This window comes from Gossypium hirsutum, chromosome A07 (genome assembly GCF_007990345.1).
Source record: "Gossypium hirsutum isolate 1008001.06 chromosome A07, Gossypium_hirsutum_v2.1, whole genome shotgun sequence".
Classification (NCBI taxonomy): Eukaryota; Viridiplantae; Streptophyta; class Magnoliopsida; order Malvales; family Malvaceae; genus Gossypium; species Gossypium hirsutum.
The window spans coordinates 13,854,344-13,877,294 of NC_053430.1; the positions used below are offsets into that span (position 1 = coordinate 13,854,344).

At 33.6% G+C, this 22,951-nt stretch overlaps 1 protein-coding gene across 1 annotated transcript; it reads left to right on the forward strand.

Annotated features, from left to right (window-relative positions):
* Window positions 1–15,168: 15,168 nt before the first annotated feature.
* On the forward strand, window positions 15,169–17,851 carry LOC121232134 (plant UBX domain-containing protein 4). Its single transcript, XM_041117603.1, has 4 exons — window positions 15,169–15,862; window positions 15,947–16,238; window positions 17,125–17,220; window positions 17,313–17,851. The coding sequence occupies exons 1-4, from the start codon at window positions 15,360–15,362 to the stop codon at window positions 17,694–17,696; spliced, it is 1,275 nt and encodes a 424-aa protein (XP_040973537.1). The 5' UTR covers window positions 15,169–15,359; the 3' UTR covers window positions 17,697–17,851.
* Window positions 17,852–22,951: the final 5,100 nt, after the last annotated feature.

Below are 22,951 nucleotides of genomic sequence, written 5' to 3' on the forward strand. Positions count from 1 at the left end.
GAGTTAAATTAGACTCAAGGAAGTTAGGTTAAATTTTATATGAATTTACTAAGCACTAAATTGCTTACACTTGCTTTGTTTGATTTCTTGTGGATCATCAGAAGTTTTACAATCAGTTGGAATCAAGTCAGAACTTACACTATCCGTTCAACGACAATAATTGTACTATCAGAAGTTATTGAGACTTTTTTTTTGGTATAAAATAAATTTAAATGATTACTTAACAAACTATATTAAGCTTGTTAGGATGAAAAATATATGTATATTGTTATTCAAGGCTTAATTAAATCTTGAAGGCATACTTGTAACACCCCCTACCCGTATTCCGAGCCTAGGATAGGGTACAAGGCATTACCGAACTTAATATGATCAATTATGTAAAAATCAGCCATAAAATTTCTTCTAAATTAAAAACTTTCATACATATGTTTAACGTCCCTTATATGGGCCTACGGGGCCCAAAACATACATTCAGGGTGGTTCGGGACCAAACCGTAAACATATGAAACTTTTGCAACACTTAGAAAACTTTTACACTTTGGAGAGTCACATGCTCATGTTTTCAACCCGTGTAACTCTCTGTTTATAACTTCATCACCCTTGTCAGTCGTATACTTCATATAAATAACAAGAAACGTGTATGGGCTCAATTCTCATTAAATTTCTCATATATATATACAGAATTTCACGTTTTGTAATCATACAACATATATCAGCCATATCTCTGTAATCTAAATATATTTTAATAACAACTTATCTTGATTTCATACTATTTCATATTTAAACTTAAATAACCATAGTATTTGAAATATCATCTTTATGCAAATAGTACACATGAGGTATATAATTCCATAATTATGAATAAACACATTTATCAAACATTTTCCATATTCATATATCAATGTCTCATGTCTCCATATATCAATAACAGTCATTTTCATGAATTCCGAGTTCAATTTCATAATTATTTTCCTCGTGTTCAATTTATTCCATGTCGGAACTTTATTCATTAAAACATTTGAATTATCAATACATATTGACATTACATTCAAGATGAACAATTATATTATCACAAATGAATTCATTTATCAACCAAGTTCTATACTCATATCTTATCAACTCGTACTTCCTTGTATCACATAATTCTATGTAACACTTACCAAACTTTGTCAAATTAGTGAACATCTTACGGAATTGAGTACTTCGTTTTCTCGATGCCATAGTTCAACTATGGTCTTACACATCTTCACATAATGATGCCATAGCCCAGCTATCTTACACATATTCATATATCGATGCCATAGCCCAGCTATGGTCTTACACGTAATCACATATCACATATCGATGCCATAACCCAGCTATGGTCTTACACGAATCACATATCTCACTGATGCCATATCCCAGATATGGTCTTATACAGTAGCATATATCACACTGATGCCATATCCCAGATATGGTCTTATACGGAAATCACTTGTCACTTGTAGCTGAAACTACCACTATTCACTATCAGTCTGATCAGGTAGCCGGAGCACCATTTTCACTGACCAGGTAGCAGAAGCTACCACTTTTCACTTGTCATTTATCCTTGATCAGATAAGTGTAGCCAAAGCTATCACTTATCACTTTCATTTGTCCTTGATCAGATAAGTGTAGCCGAAGCTATCACTTATCACTTGTTGCCATGGTCCAACCATGGTATTTTCCTTCAATTTATCTTGTCACTGAACTGAAATGCTCAACTTGATCATTTATTCAATTTTCATGCTTTTACATTATTCACGATTTTATCATCAATACATATGAAATAACACATCATGAAAATTCATAAAATTAACAAATAATCACTAAAATTTAGCCATATAAACTCACAAGTTCAATTTTTGTATTATAACAATAATCATAATTTTATAATAAATATTCCAAATAAAACATTATATCATTTCTAATCCAAAACTTATCGATTATAATCGAGCATGTGATCAATTTATACACGAGTCATTTATATATTTTTTCCTCTTCCTCCTCTCCATCCACATCCTTGGTATAAATAACATACATGTAAGTAACCTTATCCATAATTTTCACTAATTACTAATGTGAATATTCAGACTATCCACCCGTGTCGTAGTCACTAAATTATTTATATCTGGAGCTACGGAACTCAAAATTAAGATCCGATAATTTTATCTGAAAATAGACTCACATATCTTCTTACCATAAAAATTTCATAATTTTTTATTGGGCCAATTAATACAGTTTATTCATTACAGTCTCCCCTGTTCTGCTGTCTGATAGTTCCGACCCTTCTTCACTAAAAATTAATTATCTCCTTGTACAGGACTCGAATGATGTTCCCGTTTATTTCTCTTGAAAATAGACTTATTCAGGATTCTAAAAATATAATTTAAGCCCATAATTATTTTTATCCAATTTTTTATGATTTTACAAAGTTAGAACAGGGGAACCCGAAATCGTTCTGACCTTGTCTCACAAAATTTATCATATCTCATTATTTACAATTCCATTGCTTACATAATTTCTTCTATAAGAAACTAGACTCAATAAGCTTTAATTTCATATTTTATTCATCCTCTAATTACATTTATAAAATTTTTGGTGATTTTTCAAAGTTAGACTACTGCTGCTGTCCAAAACAATTTTAGTGCAAAATGTTGATTTCCATTTTGCCCCAAATTTCACAATTCATATAATTCAGTCCTTGCTCAATTAACCCCTCAATTAAGATAATTTTCTCAATTAATACGTTTCCTAGACATTATAAGTTATTTCATAACTATTGAAATTCATAATTTCTACATAAAACTCTAACTTCAAACTCTTTTACAATTAGGTCCCAAACATTCACTTTCTATTCAATTCTTTCAATAAAATCAGCATATAAACAATTTAAAGCTCTAATTCCATGCCAAATCATCATATACTTCCAGAAAATATTCATAGAAACTTTCAATTTCTTTCATAGAATCAAAAACTAATGAATTTAACAAGTGGACCTAGTTGTAAAAGTCACAAAAACACAAAAAATTCAAGAAATAATCAAGAATTGAACTTACTTGAAGTAAAAATATGAAAAAACAGCTTAAGGGAACTCTTCCATGGTGTTTTTTCTGATGAGAATGCAGAAAAATAAAGAGAAATCTAGATAATTCCACTTTAGTCCTAGCTTTATTAAGTAAATTTTGCAATTTTGCAATTTTGCCCTTAATTCTCCTTATTTTCTTGCTGATTTCATGCCATTTCTGTCTAGCCCAAATAGACCTTGCGTCTATTTCCTTTTTAAACTCTCTTTCTTTTATCATTTAAGCTATTTAATCATTTTCCAAAATTTTACATTTAATACAATCTAGTCCTTTTTGTTCAATTAACTATCAGAACTTTAAAATTTCTTGACGAAACTTTAATACTGACTTATTAACACTCCATAATTATTTATAAAAATATTTATGGCTCGATTTAAAATTCCCGAGGTCTCAATATCTCATTTTCGATTCTAATTATTTTAATATTTATTTTTAGTACACTATTCACTACTTCAAAATTTTTCCTAACTTCACATTTAAATTATACTCACTAAATTAATAATATTTCCTACTCATTTGTCGGATTTAGTGATCTCGAATCACTGTTCCGACACCACTGAAAATTAGGCTGTTACAATACTTGTCTTCAACTTCAAGAAAACATTACTCTTTTACATTGGAAGACAAAATTTAGCTTTTATCAACCTTTTCAATTTAGAGATTTTTTTTTTAAAAAGTTGGGGTTTATGTTATTTAATTTAAAAGTAATTATAAAATTGTTAAAAAGATATAAATGTTTTTAAAATAATAATTGTTAGTTTTTAAAAAAAAATGTTTATTTTTAAATATTTTCAAACAAGTTGATATTTAATTTATTCACGACATCGATTTAGTTAGAAACTTAAATAGTACTAGAATATGGTACAATCAGTAAAAATATATTTATGTAAAAAATATATATACAAAACATGGTTTTAATTGAAATGCCAAAATAGAGACCTTAAAAATGTTTAGTGTTTTGAATTCAAGTTTCACCATGTGTTATTTATTTGATCTAAATTATTTATTTTATAGATTTTATATATAAAAAATAAAAAATTCACACTCGTCGTAGTATGTTTTATTTTTTTTAAAAAGAATAATTTTTTAATAAAATTTTAAGTAAATTGGTGTTTGATCAACTAATAGTACCAACTCAACTCAATTAAGGATTTATTTAATTTGTATTATTTGTAGTTCTAATTATTATTTTTCTTTAATTATTTTTTAGGAAAGAAAGAGAGCATAGCTCTTGAAACAATAGTGTTTCTACATTAAAACAAAAAAATGCTCGCAACATTGTAAAACTCCGACAACGATGGGGAGGGTGATACCCACTCTAGCGGCGATCGAAATTCTAAAAAAGTGAGATTTAAGGATAATTCTGTTGAAGAAGATACCACCATGGCTGTTGATTCTGAACCACAATAGATTATGTCATGGAAAGATAAATTATTAGGAAGAAACGATGGAGCCTCTGGTTCAGATCATTTTGCATCTTCTGAAGGGAGTGATAAAGAATTTGAGTTGCTTGAAAGAGATGTTAACACGTCCATCATTAATGGGATTCCTGCTATTGATTTTTCAGATCGTGTTAAGGATATTGTTTTCAAAGAAATGGAATTAACGGTCATCGTCAAAATCCTAAGGTGTAACATCGGTTACAATGCCCTCCATAATCGCATTCTTTTTCTCTAGAAACCTATGAATCCTATTTGTTTAATGGATATTGCCAACGGTTATTTTTTGGTAAAATTTCAGTCTTTCTATAATTATAATAGGGTATTGACTCAAGGACCGTGGATAGTTTATAGACAGTACCTGACTGTGCAACCGTAAACCAAACGCTTTAGTCTGTCGCAACCATACCCTAGTGTGGTGCTGGCCTGGATCCGATTGCCAAATCCCTTAGGTTCAGACTTGACGTTCAGACTGATAATCAAACCAGGGATCGATTTGCTAGATTAGCCGTCTACATTAATCTTGATAGGTCACTGATTTTGCAGATTTTTGTTGATGGTGTTGCTCAACGGGTCGAATATGAGGCCCTTTCAACGGTGTGTTTTGCCTGCGGCAAGTATGGACATGTGCAAGAGATGTGTCTATCGTTCGTACCAAACCAAATTCCTGCGAGTCTGGCAAACACAACAGGTAAAAATCTTGATGATCCGACAGTTGTGATGGGCTCTCTTGCGACAAGTAGCTTGGATGGTGGAAAATCGGGTTCACGTGGCAGTGAGAAGAGTTCAGATTTTGGCCATGGATGTTTGTGGATAGAAAGGTTTCACGGCGGTGAAGGCGTGATTCTTCAACGGGGATCTCGGCGAAACAAGTTAAAAATCCCTCCGGATCCAGATTTTCGGCACTGAAAGAGGGAAAGGATTCAAGGGTGGATTCGGGGCAATCGGCTGAAGGATTTTCAAGGGCTAATTCGTTTGATGAAGTGGCTGTCAGTTCATTGGATTTAATTCCTAGGGTTAATAATAAAAATTCTGAAAGTTCTTTAGTGGTTACTGACCAGGGAAAATATAAGGAATTGGGCAGGGGACCCATTTTGAGGGAAAATTTGGGTAGTTATGGAGTGGAGAAATCAGGCTATAAATTCAAAGATAGTTTTGACAAAAGTTTAGGGAAAAGGCCTATGGGGATGGATGGACCAGATAAAAATAATGGGGGTTTTATTGACAATTTATCAAATTCTAATTTGACCATTTCTAGCATTGCAGGTTTGAAGTAGGCTAATGTACCAAAAAATATTTTTATGAATGACGCAATCAATCAAGGAAAAGTAGGCACTAAAGTGCAGGAGATTTTCGAAGCTGAAGAATTAAAAAAAATAAAAGCACATTACAATCCTGTATTTGATAAATCCGAGGGATTTATTGTTCCTATATCGGGTAACACCCTTGATTCAGGAAAGAACTCAGCAGTAAGTTTTAATAAAAATGTTTAGTTTTAATAAAAATGTTTACTCTAATCAACAGGATAATCTAGAACTAAGATCAGCGGAATTATTAGATTTGGGTTCGAGTTCGATTTAAATGGTCCCAAAGAACGAAGAAGCGGAGCTAGAGCAAGTGGTAGTCGAAATATTAAGAGAACCTCTTTCACCTTAAGAGGACAAGGGAGTCGTTTTAAACTTTCTGGGAACACGCGTGTTCCTTTAGCTGAGTCTATGGTGGCTATGGCGGAACTATTATCTCCCCAAAATCTCAGCAAAAACTCGAATATCGAAGGTGATGGTGTAGGATCAAAATCAGAATGCAACCTTGGGATTGAAAACTAGGTATGATCCCTCAATTTTTAATTATTATTTTTTATGAATATCTCTATTTTTTCGTGGAATTGTCAGGGTTGTGCAAGCATTAAATTCCCTAGAAATTTTCGGGAATATAATATGGAGTACAAACCAGATATTGTTAGTTTGCTTGAATCGAGAGTTAGTAGGTCCAAGGCTGATAGCATTATTGCAAAGTTGGGTTTTCAATATTCCCATCGCGTGGAGGCCATCGGTTTCTCAGGGGGTATTTGGCTAGGTTAGAGAGATTCTGTTCACCTTGAAGTGGTCCGTAGTCACCCGCAATTCATTTAGACTCGGGTTTGGCAATTGTCATTGTCACATCCTATTTTCATCGCTTTTGTCTATGGGAACCCAAATAGACAAAAACACCAATTTCTTTGGAATGAGTTGAGGAATACTAATCTTATTGGCTAGATCCATTGGATTGCTATTGGTGATTTCAACGCAATCCTTTATTCTTCTGAGAAATCTGGGGGTCTTGCCACGGGCAGGAGATTCCCTCATTTTGGGGATTTTGTTGCTTCTACTGAACTTCATGATTTAGGGTTTAGAGGGCCTCCTATAGGGGTTTTCTGTTTGAGAGGTTAGATCGTGCTTTGGACAATGAAGCTTGGATTTGCAATTTTCCTAATTGCATAGTTACTCACCTTCCTAAGATTAAGTCGGATAATCGTCCTATCCTCTTACTTCTTAATCCAAGTACTTCGGTATCCCGGGGACGGCCTTTTAGATTTTTGGCTGGTTGGGTTGAGCATCCAGATTTTGATGACTTTCTGAAAGAAAATTGGAATTTCTCTGGTAATATGTCTGATTCTCTTGGAAAGCTCACTCATAATCTTAAGGAGTGGAATAAACAAGTTTATGGAAACATTACTACGCGCAAGAGATATCTTATAAAAAGAATTGCTACCATTCAGAGGGAAAGGGATTTCTCTAGTTCTTCCCATCTAAATCAAGTGGATTTGACTCTTCGTCAAGAACTTGAGAGTGTTCTTCATCACGAAGAATTACTTTGGAAGCAAAAAGCGAGGTGTGATTAGTTGAAATTGGGAGACTGAAAAACAAAGTTTTTTCATACCCGTACTTTGCGAAGAAGGAAAAATAATCGTATTATTGCTATTCGTAATTCTAATGGCAATTGGATTTATGATCCTGATACTATTGAAGGTGAGGCAAATGAGTTTTTTCAAAGGCTATATCGAGAAATTCCTCAGCCTTTGGGCAATTTTCTTCCTAGTGGTTTTCCTCAGCTTGACTTGGTTGATATTAGCTTTTTGGGGAGACTGGTATCGAATGTGGAGATTAAGGAGGCTCTTTTTTATATGGCTCCTCTTAAAGCTCCTGGCAGTGACGGTTTTCATGCACTTTTCTTCCAAAAGCAGTGGGACACTATAGAGGGAGCGGCTTATGATTGGGTTCAGAAGGTCTTTGATGGAAATTCTATTGACCCTGATTTGAATAATACTTTGATCGTCCTTGTCCCGAAGGTTCCAAATATGGATGCTTTTGGTCAATTCTGGCCTATTAGCCTTTGCTCGGTTCTTTATAAGTTGACGATGAAGGTAATAGCAAATCGTTTTAAACATATCTTCCCTAAAATTATCGCGCAAGAGAAAGCTGGCTTTATAGCTGGAAGAAATATTAATGATAACATTGTATTAGCTCAAAATTTTATTTATACCATGCGAAACTAAAAGAAACAAAAATAAATGGCAATTAAAATTGATTTGGAGAAGACCTATGACAGAGTTAATTGGGAATTCATTGCTGGCTCTCTCCGAGCTGCAGGTATCCCTGATTATCTTAATAATGTTATTATGTCCTCTATTACTAATTCTACTAAGCAGGTTATGTGGAATGGAGCTCCGTTATCTAAATTCAAACCTGGTAGAGGAATCCGTCAATGGTGTCCCCTTTCTCCCTACCTTTTTGTGCTTTTTATGGAGTGGCTTGGGCATTTGATACAGTGTGCTATTTCAGAAGGTGAGTGGAACCCTATTAGACTTGCTAGAAATGGGCCTGCTATCTCGCAATTATTTTTTGCAGATGATTTGGCTATATTCAGTAAAGTTGATTCGACGCATAGTGGAGTTTTAAAAACCATTCTGGATAATTTTTGTGCGATGTCGGGCACAAAATTAACGCTATGAAGACCAACATTTTCTTTTCAAAAGGAGTGGATGATAATACGGTGGATACGATCAGCACTATGTTTGCCTTTCTGCGTGTAACAGCCCGATTTTGGGCCTAGTCAAAACAGTAGTTTCGGAACCACTAACCCGAGGTCAGAGAAATTATTTTTTAATATTATTTTATGTGTTATAGCTTGAATATATTAGTGCATGAAAATTTTGGTGAAATAAATTCAGCGATTGCTTGCTTAATTTCGAAAAAAAAGGACTAAATCGCATAAGGGACAAATGTTTTGTTTCACTAGCTAAATGTGTCAAATAGTTATGAAACATTAAATTAGAGGTCTTTATTGAGTAAATATACCAATATAATATTAGTGGCTGGACATGGAGCCTTAATTCAAGGGATGGTCAAATGTTAGGTGACTTAATTGATAAAAAAAATAATAAACCTAAAGACTAGCTATCATCTTTTTCGTTCCTTCTCTTCACCACCGAAAATATCAGCCATTTTAGAGGTTTTGGAGCTCCAAAATTTCAGCCACTCTTTACTCTTGCAAGTAAGTGATTTTGATGATCTTTCTTAATGATTTTTGTATTTTTTAGGACCCTTGTAGCATAAGCTAACTAATGTGGGGACTATTTTGCAAAATGGTTGAGAGTCTAGGGTTTTTCCATGATAGTAATCATGTTGATTTCTGAAATTTTATGGAACAAATGAATTATGATTGCTAAATAAACAACTTTTGTAAAATGGTTATCATGAAAACCCTAACTAAGGATCATTTTGTATAAGTTATGAATTATGTGGTAAATGTGTGAAATAATTGGAATTTTGGGCTGCTTCTAGTATAAAAAGAATTCGGCTAGGCTTGCTTTGTAACTATCTGAATTTTACAGTTATCGAAAAAGTGTATTTTCAGGTCTCCGTTTCTGAAAAATAGATTTGAAAATATTTATTAAAAATATTTACGAAGTTAATTGAGTGGTTAATTAGAGTTTAATTAATTGAATTAGCTTAAATTAAGGATAATTGGATAAAAGGATTAAATTGAATATAGTGTGAAAGTTTAATTATAGAATAAAGAAAATTGAAAGGACTAAATAAGTAAATAAGCCAAAGTGAATGCCAAGTGTGTGATAAAAATAAAATACATGTGTACTAAATATTATACATACATTTGTAATATATGTATTTGCTTATTATTTAAGTAAATATTAATGTATTTATTGATATTATATGATAAATAAATTCAAGTAAGACAAATGTATGGTGCATATGGTGACATGTGTGATATTAATATACATACATTTGTAAAATACATGTATATTTACTTATTTGATAAGTATATTATTAAATTATATATTACTATTAAGTAAAAGATATTTTTATAATAAATAGATTAGAGAAAAACAAGTGTAATAATATAAATGGATACAAATGTTAAAAGAATATTTGTTATTAAATAGATTTTTATAATAGATATTTATTAAGTTATTATATTATATATATATGTATATATATAATGGTTTAATGAAATAAAGAAAGAAAAGAATAGAAATAGAAACAGAAAGCCAAACGAAACAGGGAAGGAAAGAAAGAAAAAGAGGAAAGAAAGAAGATAAGGGAAATTAAAGGTTTGAAGCTTGGAAGTTTAATAGGTAAGTCAATTTGGCCCTTTTTTACTTAATTTTGATGTTTTAGGAGCCTTGGAACAAGGTTTTGATAAAGTTAAGTTGATATTTTAAAAGATAGCTAATTATTAGACATTGTTCATGTTGAACAAAAAAGATGAATTAAGGGCTAAATTGATAGAAATTGAAGTTAGAATTGATTAAAGGATTGAATTGTAAAGTAATTCATAAGTTTTGAATGGTAGAGACTAAATTGAAAGAATTTCAAAATTATGGTTCTATGGTGAAATTAAAGGGCTGAAATTAGTTTAAAGTGAAAATTGAATGAAAATATTGAGTTAAATGTGAAGAATAAAAGTTAGTTTCGGTTTAGAGACTAAATGGGAATTTAGGCAAAAGATGAATAAAAATTGAAATATTCCAAATGAAAATCGAATGGTAGTGTATTGATAACATTTAATTAATGTCTGTATTGTACTGCACTAACTGGTAATGTCTCGTAACCCTATTTCGGCGACAGTATAGGGTTAGAGGACGTTACATGCTTAGTGAGAAAATTTGATGAAAATCAATTTACGAGCCTAGGGGTAAAATCATAATTTTTGTGAAAGTCTAAGAGCAAAATGGTCATTTTTCCAAAAATATGGTTTGTAAAATGTCTTGATTAATGTGGTGATTAAATTAGTAAATTTTATCATTATAGATCAAGAAATACGAAATCCAGACCTAGACTAGGGGAAAGCCAAGCTAGTAGATTAAAAACCGATTAGTCGTCCACATTTTGTATACCGAGGTACGTTGTATGTAAGTAAGGCAACTTTATCGTTATTATGTATTGAATGATTGATTTCGCATAATATGGTTGAATATGCTTATGAATAATGGATGGTGAATTTAATATGGAAAATTCTCGGTTGAACCTAGGAATAAATTGGATATCCGTGCCATGACATTTGGGTGACATGTGAGCCAGTGTAAGACCATGTCTGGGACATGGCATCAACATTGTTATGTGAGCCAGTGTAAGACCATGTCTAGGACATTGCATCGGCATTGTTATGTGAGCTAGTGTAAGACCATGTTTGAAACATGGCATTGATGTTGATATGTGTGCTAGTGTAAGACCATGTCTGGGACATGACATCGACAACATTTGAGAGCTAGTGTAAGACCATGCCTGGGACATGGTATCAGCCTTAACATGTGAACTAGTGTAAGACCATGTCTGGGCCATGGCATTGGTAATTTACCCTCTTGTGTGAGGCTTATAGGATATCCTTTAGTATTCCAAATGGTTTCACGAGTTATTTAAAGTTTATGATAAAAATATGGAATGATAGAATCATGTTGTGAGTGGTATAGGTTCTTTTTCGAAACTCATAAGATATGAGTCTAGTTATGATGCTTTAATAGTAAGGATAACATTGAGTAAGTTCTATCTATGAGGATGATTTCGGGACGATCTTGTAATCTTTGACTAATACTTGTGATGTATAAGTATGTAGTGAAATCTACGCTTGTTAAATCAAGAATGTTTGTTGGTTTATAATATGTTATGTGTTTAAATATAAATGGTTGATGTTGTTACTTATTTTCATGCAACTTACTAAGCTTTACGCTTACTCCTTCTCTTTTCCACTTTCTTATAGAGTGCCAAGCTAGCTCAGAGATCTAAGGGACGTCGGAGCCACTGATCACACTATCAACTAAAGCACTCAGTATAGACTTAACATTTTGAACATAGCATGTATAGGATTCTCGGTCTTTTTATTAGTGCCATGATGTTTTAGCCAAATATGTTGGCTTGTCATGAAGGATTGATTCATTTTGTATAAGGCTGTGGATGATGGCCAATGTTTGCTATTGCTAAATGAAATTGATGAAGATTTTCATGGATGTGGTTTTTGAATGGTTTGTATGTGAAAGAGAATAGCTTGGAAATGATGTGTCAATGTTTATATTGGTATTATTTGATGTTTGGTAGGTCGGTGTAAGTAAGGGTGACCAAAAAGGCTTGGTAAATAGCCTTGTTTTTGTCCACATGGGTAGACACACGGTCTGCCCTATGGGCGTGTAGTTAGGCCGTGTATCCCCTGCACCTAAATTTGACATAATAGAATGCCCAGAGGTAACCACATGGGCGGAGACACGGCCGTGTATCTGAACCGTGTGAAAAGCACAGCCATAGAACACGAGCGTGTGCCTTGGCCTTATTCTCCCAAATTGTTGCTAGCATCAGAAACAGAATGTCAAGGTTTTAGTACACAAGCTGAGACATGGGAGTGTCATGGCTGTGTGAGGGACACGAGCTAAAGACACGGGCGTGTGCCAGGCCGTGTGAAAACCCCTGTAGGTTTGAATTGAGAAATAAATCCACATGGGTTAGGGACACGGGCAGTCCCAATGTGCTTAGGCCGTATGAGCCACACGGTCCTTTAGCATGGCCATATTAAGAGGACATACGGGCATGTGTCCCTATTTTCAGTGAAATTTTTAAAAGTTTTCAAGAGTCCTAAATTAGTCTCAAACCGCTTTTAAAGTATGTTATGGGCCTCGTGGGATCATGTTAGGGACTTAAAGATGAAATTTGAAAAGTTTTTAATTCAAACGAACTTTTATAACTCAGAAATGTATGTTTGCATGTGTTAAGATAAGTAACGCCTTGTACCCTGTTCCGCCGTCGAACACGGGTAAGGGGTGTTACATAGTGTGTTCATAATCTTAGCCATTATCTTGGAGTTCCTATTTTTCATTAGAGGGTTACGAGTAGCACTCTACAGTTCATGGTAGAAAAAGTACGTGGTAAGCTTTAAAGTTGGGAAGCCAAAAAGCTTCCTTTAGCGGGGCGTGTCACTTTGGCACAATCAGCCCTTTTATTTTTCCCTAGCTACTTTAAGCAATCCATGATCATACATAGGGAAATTCGTGATGGTATTGAAAATGTGGTTAAACATTTTATCTGGGGGTCCTCCGAGGGGAAAAGAAAGATGTCTCTGGTTGGTTGGGATTCCATTTGTCAACCTAAAATGTGAAGGCTTAGGTTTAAGAAAGCTCTATGATCAGAATATTTCTTTTTTTAATGAAATTGGGCTTCAAATTAGTGTCAGACAAGGAATATTTCTGGATTCGTGTGATTAGATCGAAGCACCAAATGAAATATGAGTTACCCGTCAGCATTGAGAAGAATAGGAGCTTTTTTCTTTGGAAATCTCTATCCAAAATTTGGTTGTTACTTTTAGAAAACTTACATTAGTCTATTGGAGATGGTCACAAAATACGGTACTGGAAGGATAATTGGATTCCAGGCATCGGCCCTCTATTAAGACATTTTCCCCCTAATATCAGTCTGAATTCTGATTGCCTTTTGCATGAGATGACTACTGAAAATGGATTGTGGAATCTGAGTATTTTCGAGTTTGGGTATCAGAAGATTTGATTTAGGCTATTAAAGGTATCCCTCCTCCTCATCCTTCTGAAGGTCATGATAGAATCTCTTGGAGTCGTACTTCGTCTGGTGTTTTTTTTTGTTATATAAAGTCTTTAACGAAGGAGATTGGCATCCGAGAGATGAGAAAGAGAAAATTGTTTGGGAGTGTCCTGTCCCTCAACGGGTTCGTATCTTTATTTGGACAATCTTAAAGGGAATAATTCTAAGTAATGTTGAAAGAGTTAGGAAGGGTCTCTCTGATGATTCCTTTTCTCTTATTTGTGGGCATTACTCGGAAGATTCTTTACATATTCTACGTGATTGTCCTGCTGCTAAGGACGTTTGGCTTCAGGTCAATCCAGGTAAGTACCTATCCAATTTTTTCTCTATTCTCTCTCAGGGTTGGATTCTTCTTAATTTGCAGGTTAATAGGTCAATTCACGAGGGGGGAGCTAGTTGGGCTTGTATTTTTGGTTTGCTTATTTGGCGTATCTGGAAAAATCGAAACTTATACATTTTTCAAGGTAAACCTTGGAGCTCAACAGAAATTGTTCAAGGTTCTTATAGCTAGGCGATTCAACTTTTCGCCTCTTCTCAAGCAACTCCTTCCATCTGCCTTGATCATTTCTCCAAAGCTCCTAACATGGAGGAACGAGTATTTCTTAACACTGATGGAGCAGTGCAAATGAATTCTAGACTTACTGCAGCTAGGGGTATTGTTCGTGACAAAGAAGGAAATTGGATTGTTGGATTCTATCTATTTCTCAGTAAATGCTCAGTTTTTGATGCAGAGCTTTGGGGCATTCTTGATGGTCTCAATCTTGTTCAACGAAGAGGCTACGATCAAGTTATCATTTCTGATAGCTTGGAAGTAGTCAAAGCCATTCTTGGAAGTTCACATACCAATCCTAATTCTGCTCTGATTAGGCGCATTCATAATATTTTATCTTAGGAAAATCAGTGGATTCTACGGTATATTCCGATGGAACAAAACCAAGCTGCGGATTGTTTAGCTAAGTAAGCTCTGTTCGAAAAAGCCAATATGCAAGTGCTTGACATACCTCCGGGGAAGACTCGTAGCTTTATTGATAGGGATAAGTCTATAAGTGTTACCTACTCTCAATCATTATTTTTGTAATTTCTTAAGATCTTTTTATTTCACCAAAAAAAATAGTGTTTCTACATTACACAATTTCTCTACTTTAAAACTAATTAAAATAAAGATTTAATTAATTAAAATTTAATAATAAATAGACAAAATATTAAAATTAAAAATAATTAATAATTAAATAAAAGCCTTTTTCAAATATAAAATTTTATTTAGTCATTGTTTATAAAATAAATTGTTAAAAGATAGTTATTTTTTTAAAAGGGATTCAAAGTAAAAATTTAAAAATATTAAAAAATAATATAAATTTATCCAAAAAAATTATGAAATATTTAAAAACTACTTATAATTTTTCCCTATCTTTAAATACAAAAATAATACCATTTAATGCATTCAAAATTTCTTCTCTTATACTGATAATAATAACAATGTCACTCAAACTAAGGCTTATAAATTTATCAAAATCTAAGCATAAATATAATAAATACTTTTGGCCAAAAAAATAACTCCATGGACAACGTAGTCGTTTTGAAGACTCCAAGTTGCAAACGGAAAAACGCAGAGACTAAAATCTACTCAAAATCTAATACAAAGCGAAGCGCTTTAGTTAAAAGGAGCCGAAAACTAATTCAGTGAGTTCATTGATTCCTCTAAACTCAGAGAAAATTCGACTATGGAGCACGAAACGCATCGGCAAGGAAACCCTACTGACCCAAACGCCGATCAAAACGCTGCTTTGATCAATTCTTTCATTGAAATCACTTCTTCTTCTAAAGAAGAAGCCCTTTTCTTTTTGGAATCTCATCAGTGGGACTTAGACGCCGCCGTTTCGACTTTCCTTGACAGCAATTCTACCGCCGCACTACAACAACCACCGACCGCACCGCCTGTTTCTGGCGTTGGTGGTGTTAACAACTCTGCTTCTCCTTCGCAGTCCGATTCCCCTGATTACTCTCCCTCTCAATCGCCTTCTCGGTCTCGTTCTCCTTCTCCTGCTCGACCGGCTCGTCCTCCTTATGCGCTTCGGTCGCGCCGTAACGATAAGAAGCCGTCTGGTAGCGGTGGGAATAACGCTCGTGGAGTTCGAACCCTAGCTGATCTGAACCGGACACCTCCTGGTGGGTCCGATAGTGATTCTGATGAAGGACAGGATTATTTCACCGGCGGTGAAAAAAGGTTTAATTTCTTACTTTGGATTTTATTTTTTTTTTGTTAGGGAAATATATATATTTTTTAAATTCCTTATTTGGGACTGAGCAGTGGGATGGTGGTTCGAGATCCTTCGAAGCATCGTGATGTGGATTCGATTTTTAATCAAGCGAGACAAGCTGGAGCGGTTGAAGGATCTGACGATTACTTCCGGCCATCGTCTTCGAACACGAGAAGCTTTAGTGGGACGGCGAGATTACTCTCCGGAGAAACCGTGGCACCTCCTCCTCCTCCGCCACCTGAAGTTGTCACTCACAATATTACTTTTTGGAGGAATGGTTTTACAGTTGATGATGGGCCGTTGCGTCAGCTGGATGATCCTGCCAATGCTACCTTCTTGGAGGTAAATACTAATATATTCTGATAATTTTTATATATGCATTGTATATATATATTCGCTTGTTTGATGAATTACAAGGCTTTAGTTCTTAGGTATATTGTATATATATTTGTGTTTGGTAATTTCAAGAATTTAGCTGTCAAAGACTTTAGGATTGTGTCCTTTAGATGTTTGGGTTTTATATCAATTAGCTTTTGAGATGTAACGTTGTGACAGTTTCTCGGGACTGAAGCTTTTCGGGTTTTACCTGCCTTTTCAGATGTTTTGCTCTTAGTCGATTCGATATTTGATTTTGGACCTTGGGTTTATTTGCTGCTATTTCTCTATGTTTGTTAGTTGATTCAGCAGTTGAGTAATGGAAGTTTCATTCATAGAAATCGAGGTGGTTACATGTTTGAATAATCTTTTGGCTTTCAAGATAAGTTCCATCTTAAAATATTATGCTTGTGAGTTTGCTTCTCTGCCTGTGCTTCTTGTTCGGTTTTGCTTACTCTAAAATTGAGGCGATTACATGTTTGAACAATCTTTAGCTTTTGAGATAAGTTCGATTTTAAAATGTTATGCGTGTGAGTTTGCATCTCTGCCAAGGCTTCTTGTTCGGTATTTGCTGACTCTAGAATTGAGCTGATTACATGTTTGAACAATCTTTAGCTTTCGAGATAAGTTTGGTTTTAAAATGTTATTCATGTGAGTTTGCTTCTCTGCCTGTGCTTCTTGTTCAGTATAGATTGCCATATGCTTACTGTAAATTAAGGTTATTACATGTTTGGATAAGCTTCATTTTGAGAGAAGGTTGATTTTCAAGTGTTATGCATGTGAGTTTGCATCTCTGCCAGTGCCTGTTCGTATAGATTGCGTTATGCTTACTCCTAATCACACTTCAATGCAGAGTGTGATGGGTTCTCAATGTCCAAAAGAGCTCGAACCAGCTGATCCGAGAACAAAAGTGGATCTTCACCTCTTTAGACGGGATGAAAACTATTCCGTGCGTCCTTTATTTCTCCTCTTATAAGTTATTCGTATCTATTCTTTTGCCTGTTTCTGCATTTACGTTCCTTTCATACTATTTTTGTGCAGGAACCAAATAGACGCCAAAGTGTGTTTCAAGGTGTTGGAAGAACCCTAGGAAGTAGCAGCCCGAGCCCTACTCCCTCTGAGTCAACTGCTGCAGCCGGTAATATCATCACTGCACCAGCGCCATCAATGGGCCTGGTTGTGGATACATCATTGCCAACAACCTCTATTCAGCTGAGGTTATCGGATGGTACGCGCATGATCTCACGATTCAATCACCATCATACGATCAGAGACATTCGTGGCTTTATAGATGCATCACGGCCTGGCGGAGCAACAAACTATCAGTTACAGACAATGGGGTTCCCTCCTAAACAGCTCATTGATTTGGACCAAACAATAGAGCAAGCCGGCATTGCTAACTCAGTTGTTATCCAGAAATACTAGCCCAAGGTTTTATTTTTAATTTTTTTTCCCTTTGTTTCCCATTTTATTTTAACGACTCCATGCAAAACATTATGTGCACATTGAACATTATTCACGAAACTTTGCCCTCTTTTATGTTAGAATTGTTTTAGTTGCTATAATAGCAACATTGTCAACTACTGGTTGTTGGAAGCAAGCCGGTCGAAGAAGGAGTTGGTTGGTCCGGTGGTCATAACTGGATTTTAAACAAATTGCTTCAAACTGGGCTGGGTTGAATCGAGTGTTTATGTTTAAATGAGGGTTGTTATTTGAAATACGTATTAGGCCTATTATTTTAAAAGTTTAGCTCAAATTTTACATTTCAACCCAACCCCATTTGAACAACCCAAAAACTTTACATCTTTGGAATAAAAAAACTACAGCTGGTAAATTTATTTTCAGCTGTACGAATTTGATCTTCTTAACTGGATTTTTTTAAAAATGTACCGATTTAATATAGTTTAAAACAAATCAATATGTTTTTGTTAGATGAAGTGTTAAATTTATTGCTCAGTTACTTCATTCATTTATTTATTTATTTTTAATTATTTGTGTTTATATTTTTCTATAAATTTATAGATTTTTCATTTTTTTTAAAACTTTAAAATTCCAAACATGGTTAAACTTGATTGAATCAAAAACTCAATTTAATTATATTTATTGGTTCGGTTTTTACAACATTGAAACTAATACACTAAACTGGCTAAAATGTCTAATAATTTGACAAAATCATTTGATGAGTTGGATTTAGCTTCAGCTGCATTTTATATTTTGTTTGAATAAAGCAATAAATGAAAAGTTAAAAAATCTTGATTAATAGTTCAAGTGCATTAAAGATTATAAATTTAGATTCTGAAAATGTATTATCAATTGATTTACCAGTTAATATACACAATAGCAATTTCATTAATATTGAATCGCCTAAAATTATTTATTAAAAAAATTGAAAATTTATGTTTTGAAATAATTTTGAAGACCCCAGTGAAATGAAATTTTCAAACAAAGTAAAACCATTTATTACCGAATCGGAATAAATCCTACCCGATTCATGATGATAGAAAAAAAGAACATTAATTGTATGGTTGTTGGTATGTAATAATTTGCTATTAAAACCCACCATTAAAGACCTGGTCACAGTGAGTCAGGAACTGAGTGAACCCGCCTTGAAACACACTCTCCACACATTTAAAAAAAAAAAAAACCAATTTCAAAAAAGAAAAACACACACACACATTGGGTTTCGTGTTTTAGCTTTGAATTCCAAATCAGAATCGCATTCAGTGCCAAGCAAGTAACAAGAAAAAATATGATGGTTCACAAAGCTGCGATAATATTCTCTCATCGTTCACTTTCCTAGAAAAACTGGGTTCAAAGCAAATTACGTTGAAACTACTTTCATGTATATATGATTATATGCATATTATTAAGAAAAATCTCGAGTTTAATCTATTAAATTCATGTCTACCTTCTGTACAATATCTCTAAAGCCTTCTAAACAAACTAATTCTAGGTATAATAATTTGTGATATCGTCACTGATATCATCCAAAAATATGCTTATACAGCATTTTAATAAAATAAAATAAAATAAAAAGAAAAGAAAAAGACAGAGATATTATCTGCAACTTTTTTTGTTCTTGAATTTCATCGCTTGTTGTGTAATGGATTCGAACCAGTTGGAACCCTTCGTTTTTCTTCACCGAATTGCATGCTGCTGGGTGGTTGGCCTTTGAAACCGGTTGGTTGAAAAACATGTCGACGAGGTTGTCTGCTATGTGAAACAGTACTACCAGATGATGCTGTTTTGATCTTGGAAGTAAACAAGAAGAAAATAAGAACAATGGAGCAAAGCTGAAAGCGATTCATGGTGTTTTCTTTTGAGAGGGATTTCAAGGTACTATAATGGTAAAAGCCAGGGTTGATATTATTATATAATATATAGAGCAAAGCATATTGGTCCATATATGTTATATATAATTGGTGATTTTTATGTTTGTGGTAGGGTCATGGGATTGGTCACCGTTGGATTAAGATCATGTGGTAAAAAAAGGTGGTGACTGGCTGTGACGGTGGGGTGCGGTGGTTGCACCATTGAATAAGGGGGTGGTGGGAGGGTCGATAATGACACTTGAAATTTTCCACATATAAATTCTTATGTGAGGAAAAGAAAGAAAACACTTGGAGTGGAGGGGAAGTGAAGGGATTTGCCATTGTTGTGACTTTGAATTTCCTATTTCTACTACTTATAACAAGGACATTTTGGTTATTAGACACCGATAAAAAAAACTAGAGTTTTAATGATGTACTATTATTTGATTCGTTAACTGTATATAAAACTAATCACTGTTAGTATAAGAAATATAAAATTAAAATTACTCTCAACAACTTCTTTAAAACTCTCCCAACCTATTACTTCTATTAATTTTATTATCCATCACTTTACTAATTCTCCAACTTATCAATTACTACTTATCATTATAGTCAATGTTACAAAGTTTAATTTTTGTCTCGACCTTTTCTTTTTATTGATAGAGTATAAGCTTGCCCAAAAGTAATTACAGCAACATGAATGCATAAAATGCTTCAAAATAAAGATGGTAATGGATGTTGGAATTTGGGTCTTTCTTACAAATAAAAAATGACAAGTGTTGTCTTATAATTGTTGGGATTTCCCCAACAACGGTCATCCCCATTACTCTATATATATATATATATATGCTTCTGGAAGAATATTCAACTGCCAAAATAACCAGTTGAAAAACCCTAGCTTTCATGACCATGTTAAAAAAATCATATATACTATAACAACCCTCTTTATCTTTATTTTAGTCTTGTTGAAGTATTTTCAATTCTTACTAAATAAGTCTATAAAGTGTTGTTGGTATAGAGTCGGTAATCCCTTTAACAAATCTTTAACAAATATATTTAAGTGTCTAAATATTTGATACATTTATAAAACGAAGCAACTCGTGGAATATTTAAAAAAACAAATCATATACATTGCACATAGTTGACTTGAACTTGTATCTTATAGCATATAAGATAATTATGAGCGAGAATGCTAACAACTTAGATTGGTAGGTTCGGACCATCAACAAGTCTCATTCGTATGTTGTATTCATATTCCTTCCGTCCCACTAAAATCATCATATTTTAACTTTAGATTTCCTTTTATTTAAGATTTATTATTGATAAAAATTTATAAATATATTTATTTTAAAAACTTAAATGAAATAATTTTTAAATATCTTGCTCATATAATTAATTATAATATTTAACATAATTAACACCAAAGTTTAAAATTTTGATCTAGAAAAATATAAAATGACATTTTAATTGAGATAAATGAAAATATTATAATTGTTGATATTTAGTACAACAAGGGAAGAGGACAAGAAGGGACAAGGAAGAGATTAAGGTAATGCAATAGAGACCAATTCACTTGTAGGAGCCGAAAGTCGAAACAATGATAAGAGAACAAGCTAATTGAAAGGCAAGTGCTAAAAGTAACTTTAAGGTGCTAAAAGGTCGATCCATTGTTCATAGTTTTCTAGTGTATGTATAGGAAATGTTCCTTTACCCATCGAATGATATGGCTACATAAACAACCAATCCCGTTAAATGCTTAATGGATAATCATAGCCACGTATCATAGGATTCTATCAATATAAGTGACAGTTGCCAGATGTACGAACGTCTTGACTAGAAATACTGCAACAAAAATATATAAAATAGAATAGTGGTGTCCACAAGTATGTAGGTCAAATTGTAATATAGTAAAGTTTACAACGAAATATTTCTGGAAATATTTCGAGGATCATACCCTAAGGAGGTTGAATAAAACAAAAATTACTTTCTAGACTAACGGAGCTAAACAATACTGATCTAGACTCATAGTACGATAAGAAAAAATAAAATTTAGTAACAAAAATAACATAATACAAATAAGAATAAATTAACAATTGAAATTAACTCAAATAACAAACATAAGATTAACTTACGCCAATGTTCATAATTAACTTCAGAACTCAGGTTTTAATGAATTAGCTAATAATTACCTCTTGGCCTCTAACTAATTAATTAATTGACAGAAACCACTTATCTCTCAACCTCGCAGTTTAAACCAAGTCAAGTTAAACGGTGCTCAGTAAACTATTCTCTCAACCTCATTTACCTAGATTACTTTCTACAGTCGTCAATCCTAGGGTTTAAGCTTACATAATTTAAATCAGCTAATTCTAAGGCAAACCCTAATTTTTCAGTTAATTCATCCCACCTCTGATATTAATCTCCCTATAGGGTTTAGCTACTCATAAATCTAAATGCAAGATTCCCTAAGTTTAATTTAAACATGCAAAGCACGAATTATAAAGTTGTCAATATTGGATGCGCTCAGAAGTCAAAAACCTTTTACCAATTGTCAAGATAACACCGATTGCAATTGAAAACCAAAGAAAAATTATAAAGTACTAAAGAAACAAAAGCTTCGATCGAGATCGAATCCAAGTCTGAAAATAGTAATAAAACTTCTCTGAAATCTCAAGCTAAATTGAAATTAAAACTAAAAATCATAAAACTACTCTAGAAACGATCCCTTAACTAAACCTAAAACATTACTATATATAGGCAATTGTAGCTTCCCAAAATAGGTTAAATACATGCCATTAAGCTGAATAAAATATATTGTGAAAATAAAAACACCTTTGGCAATATTTTGGCCCTTTTCATATCGGTGTCGCGACACTGAACATCAAACGGGACTTTTGTTGGTTCGAAGTTGAATGTCGTGACACTGAAGTCACTCCTCATATCCTTGGCCTGAATTAGTGTTTTGCACACTTAAGTAACTCATTAGTCCTACCTAGGCCCATATTGGCCTAATGGGTCATTACAACACCCAAATATGTATAAAAATGCCTATTTTACTAAAATTAAATTTAAACTACTAAAATGGAAAATTAATCAAAATAACATAAAATATCTCAAAAACAAGTTCATTAAGTGTCAAAAAGAACCTAATTTGCCACAACGAATTACGGTACATCAATGAGGTAGTTAAGCTTAAATAGACTTCTTATTGTTGTGGAAGTATGTTCATATTAGGATAACATTCACCTTTAAGCCTAGGTCGTAGGTCTCATTTGAAGTGGGGTAGGTGTCAAGCTCAGGAAGTCAATATGAACTCAGCGTTGTTTTTTTGGGCTTGCCATGTGTCTTCTTGGCGGAAGGATAAACAAT

Excerpts from the sequence above, each read along its gene's own strand:
- LOC121232134 (XM_041117603.1), top strand. The coding sequence starts at position 15,360 with ATGGAGCACGAAACGCATCGGCAAGGAAACCCTACTGACCCAAACGCC. Across the intron at positions 15,863-15,946 it reads TTCACCGGCGGTGAAAAAAG|TGGGATGGTGGTTCGAGATC; the intron begins GTTTAATTTCTT and ends GGGACTGAGCAG. Across the intron at positions 17,221-17,312 it reads GACGGGATGAAAACTATTCC|GAACCAAATAGACGCCAAAG; the intron begins GTGCGTCCTTTA and ends ATTTTTGTGCAG.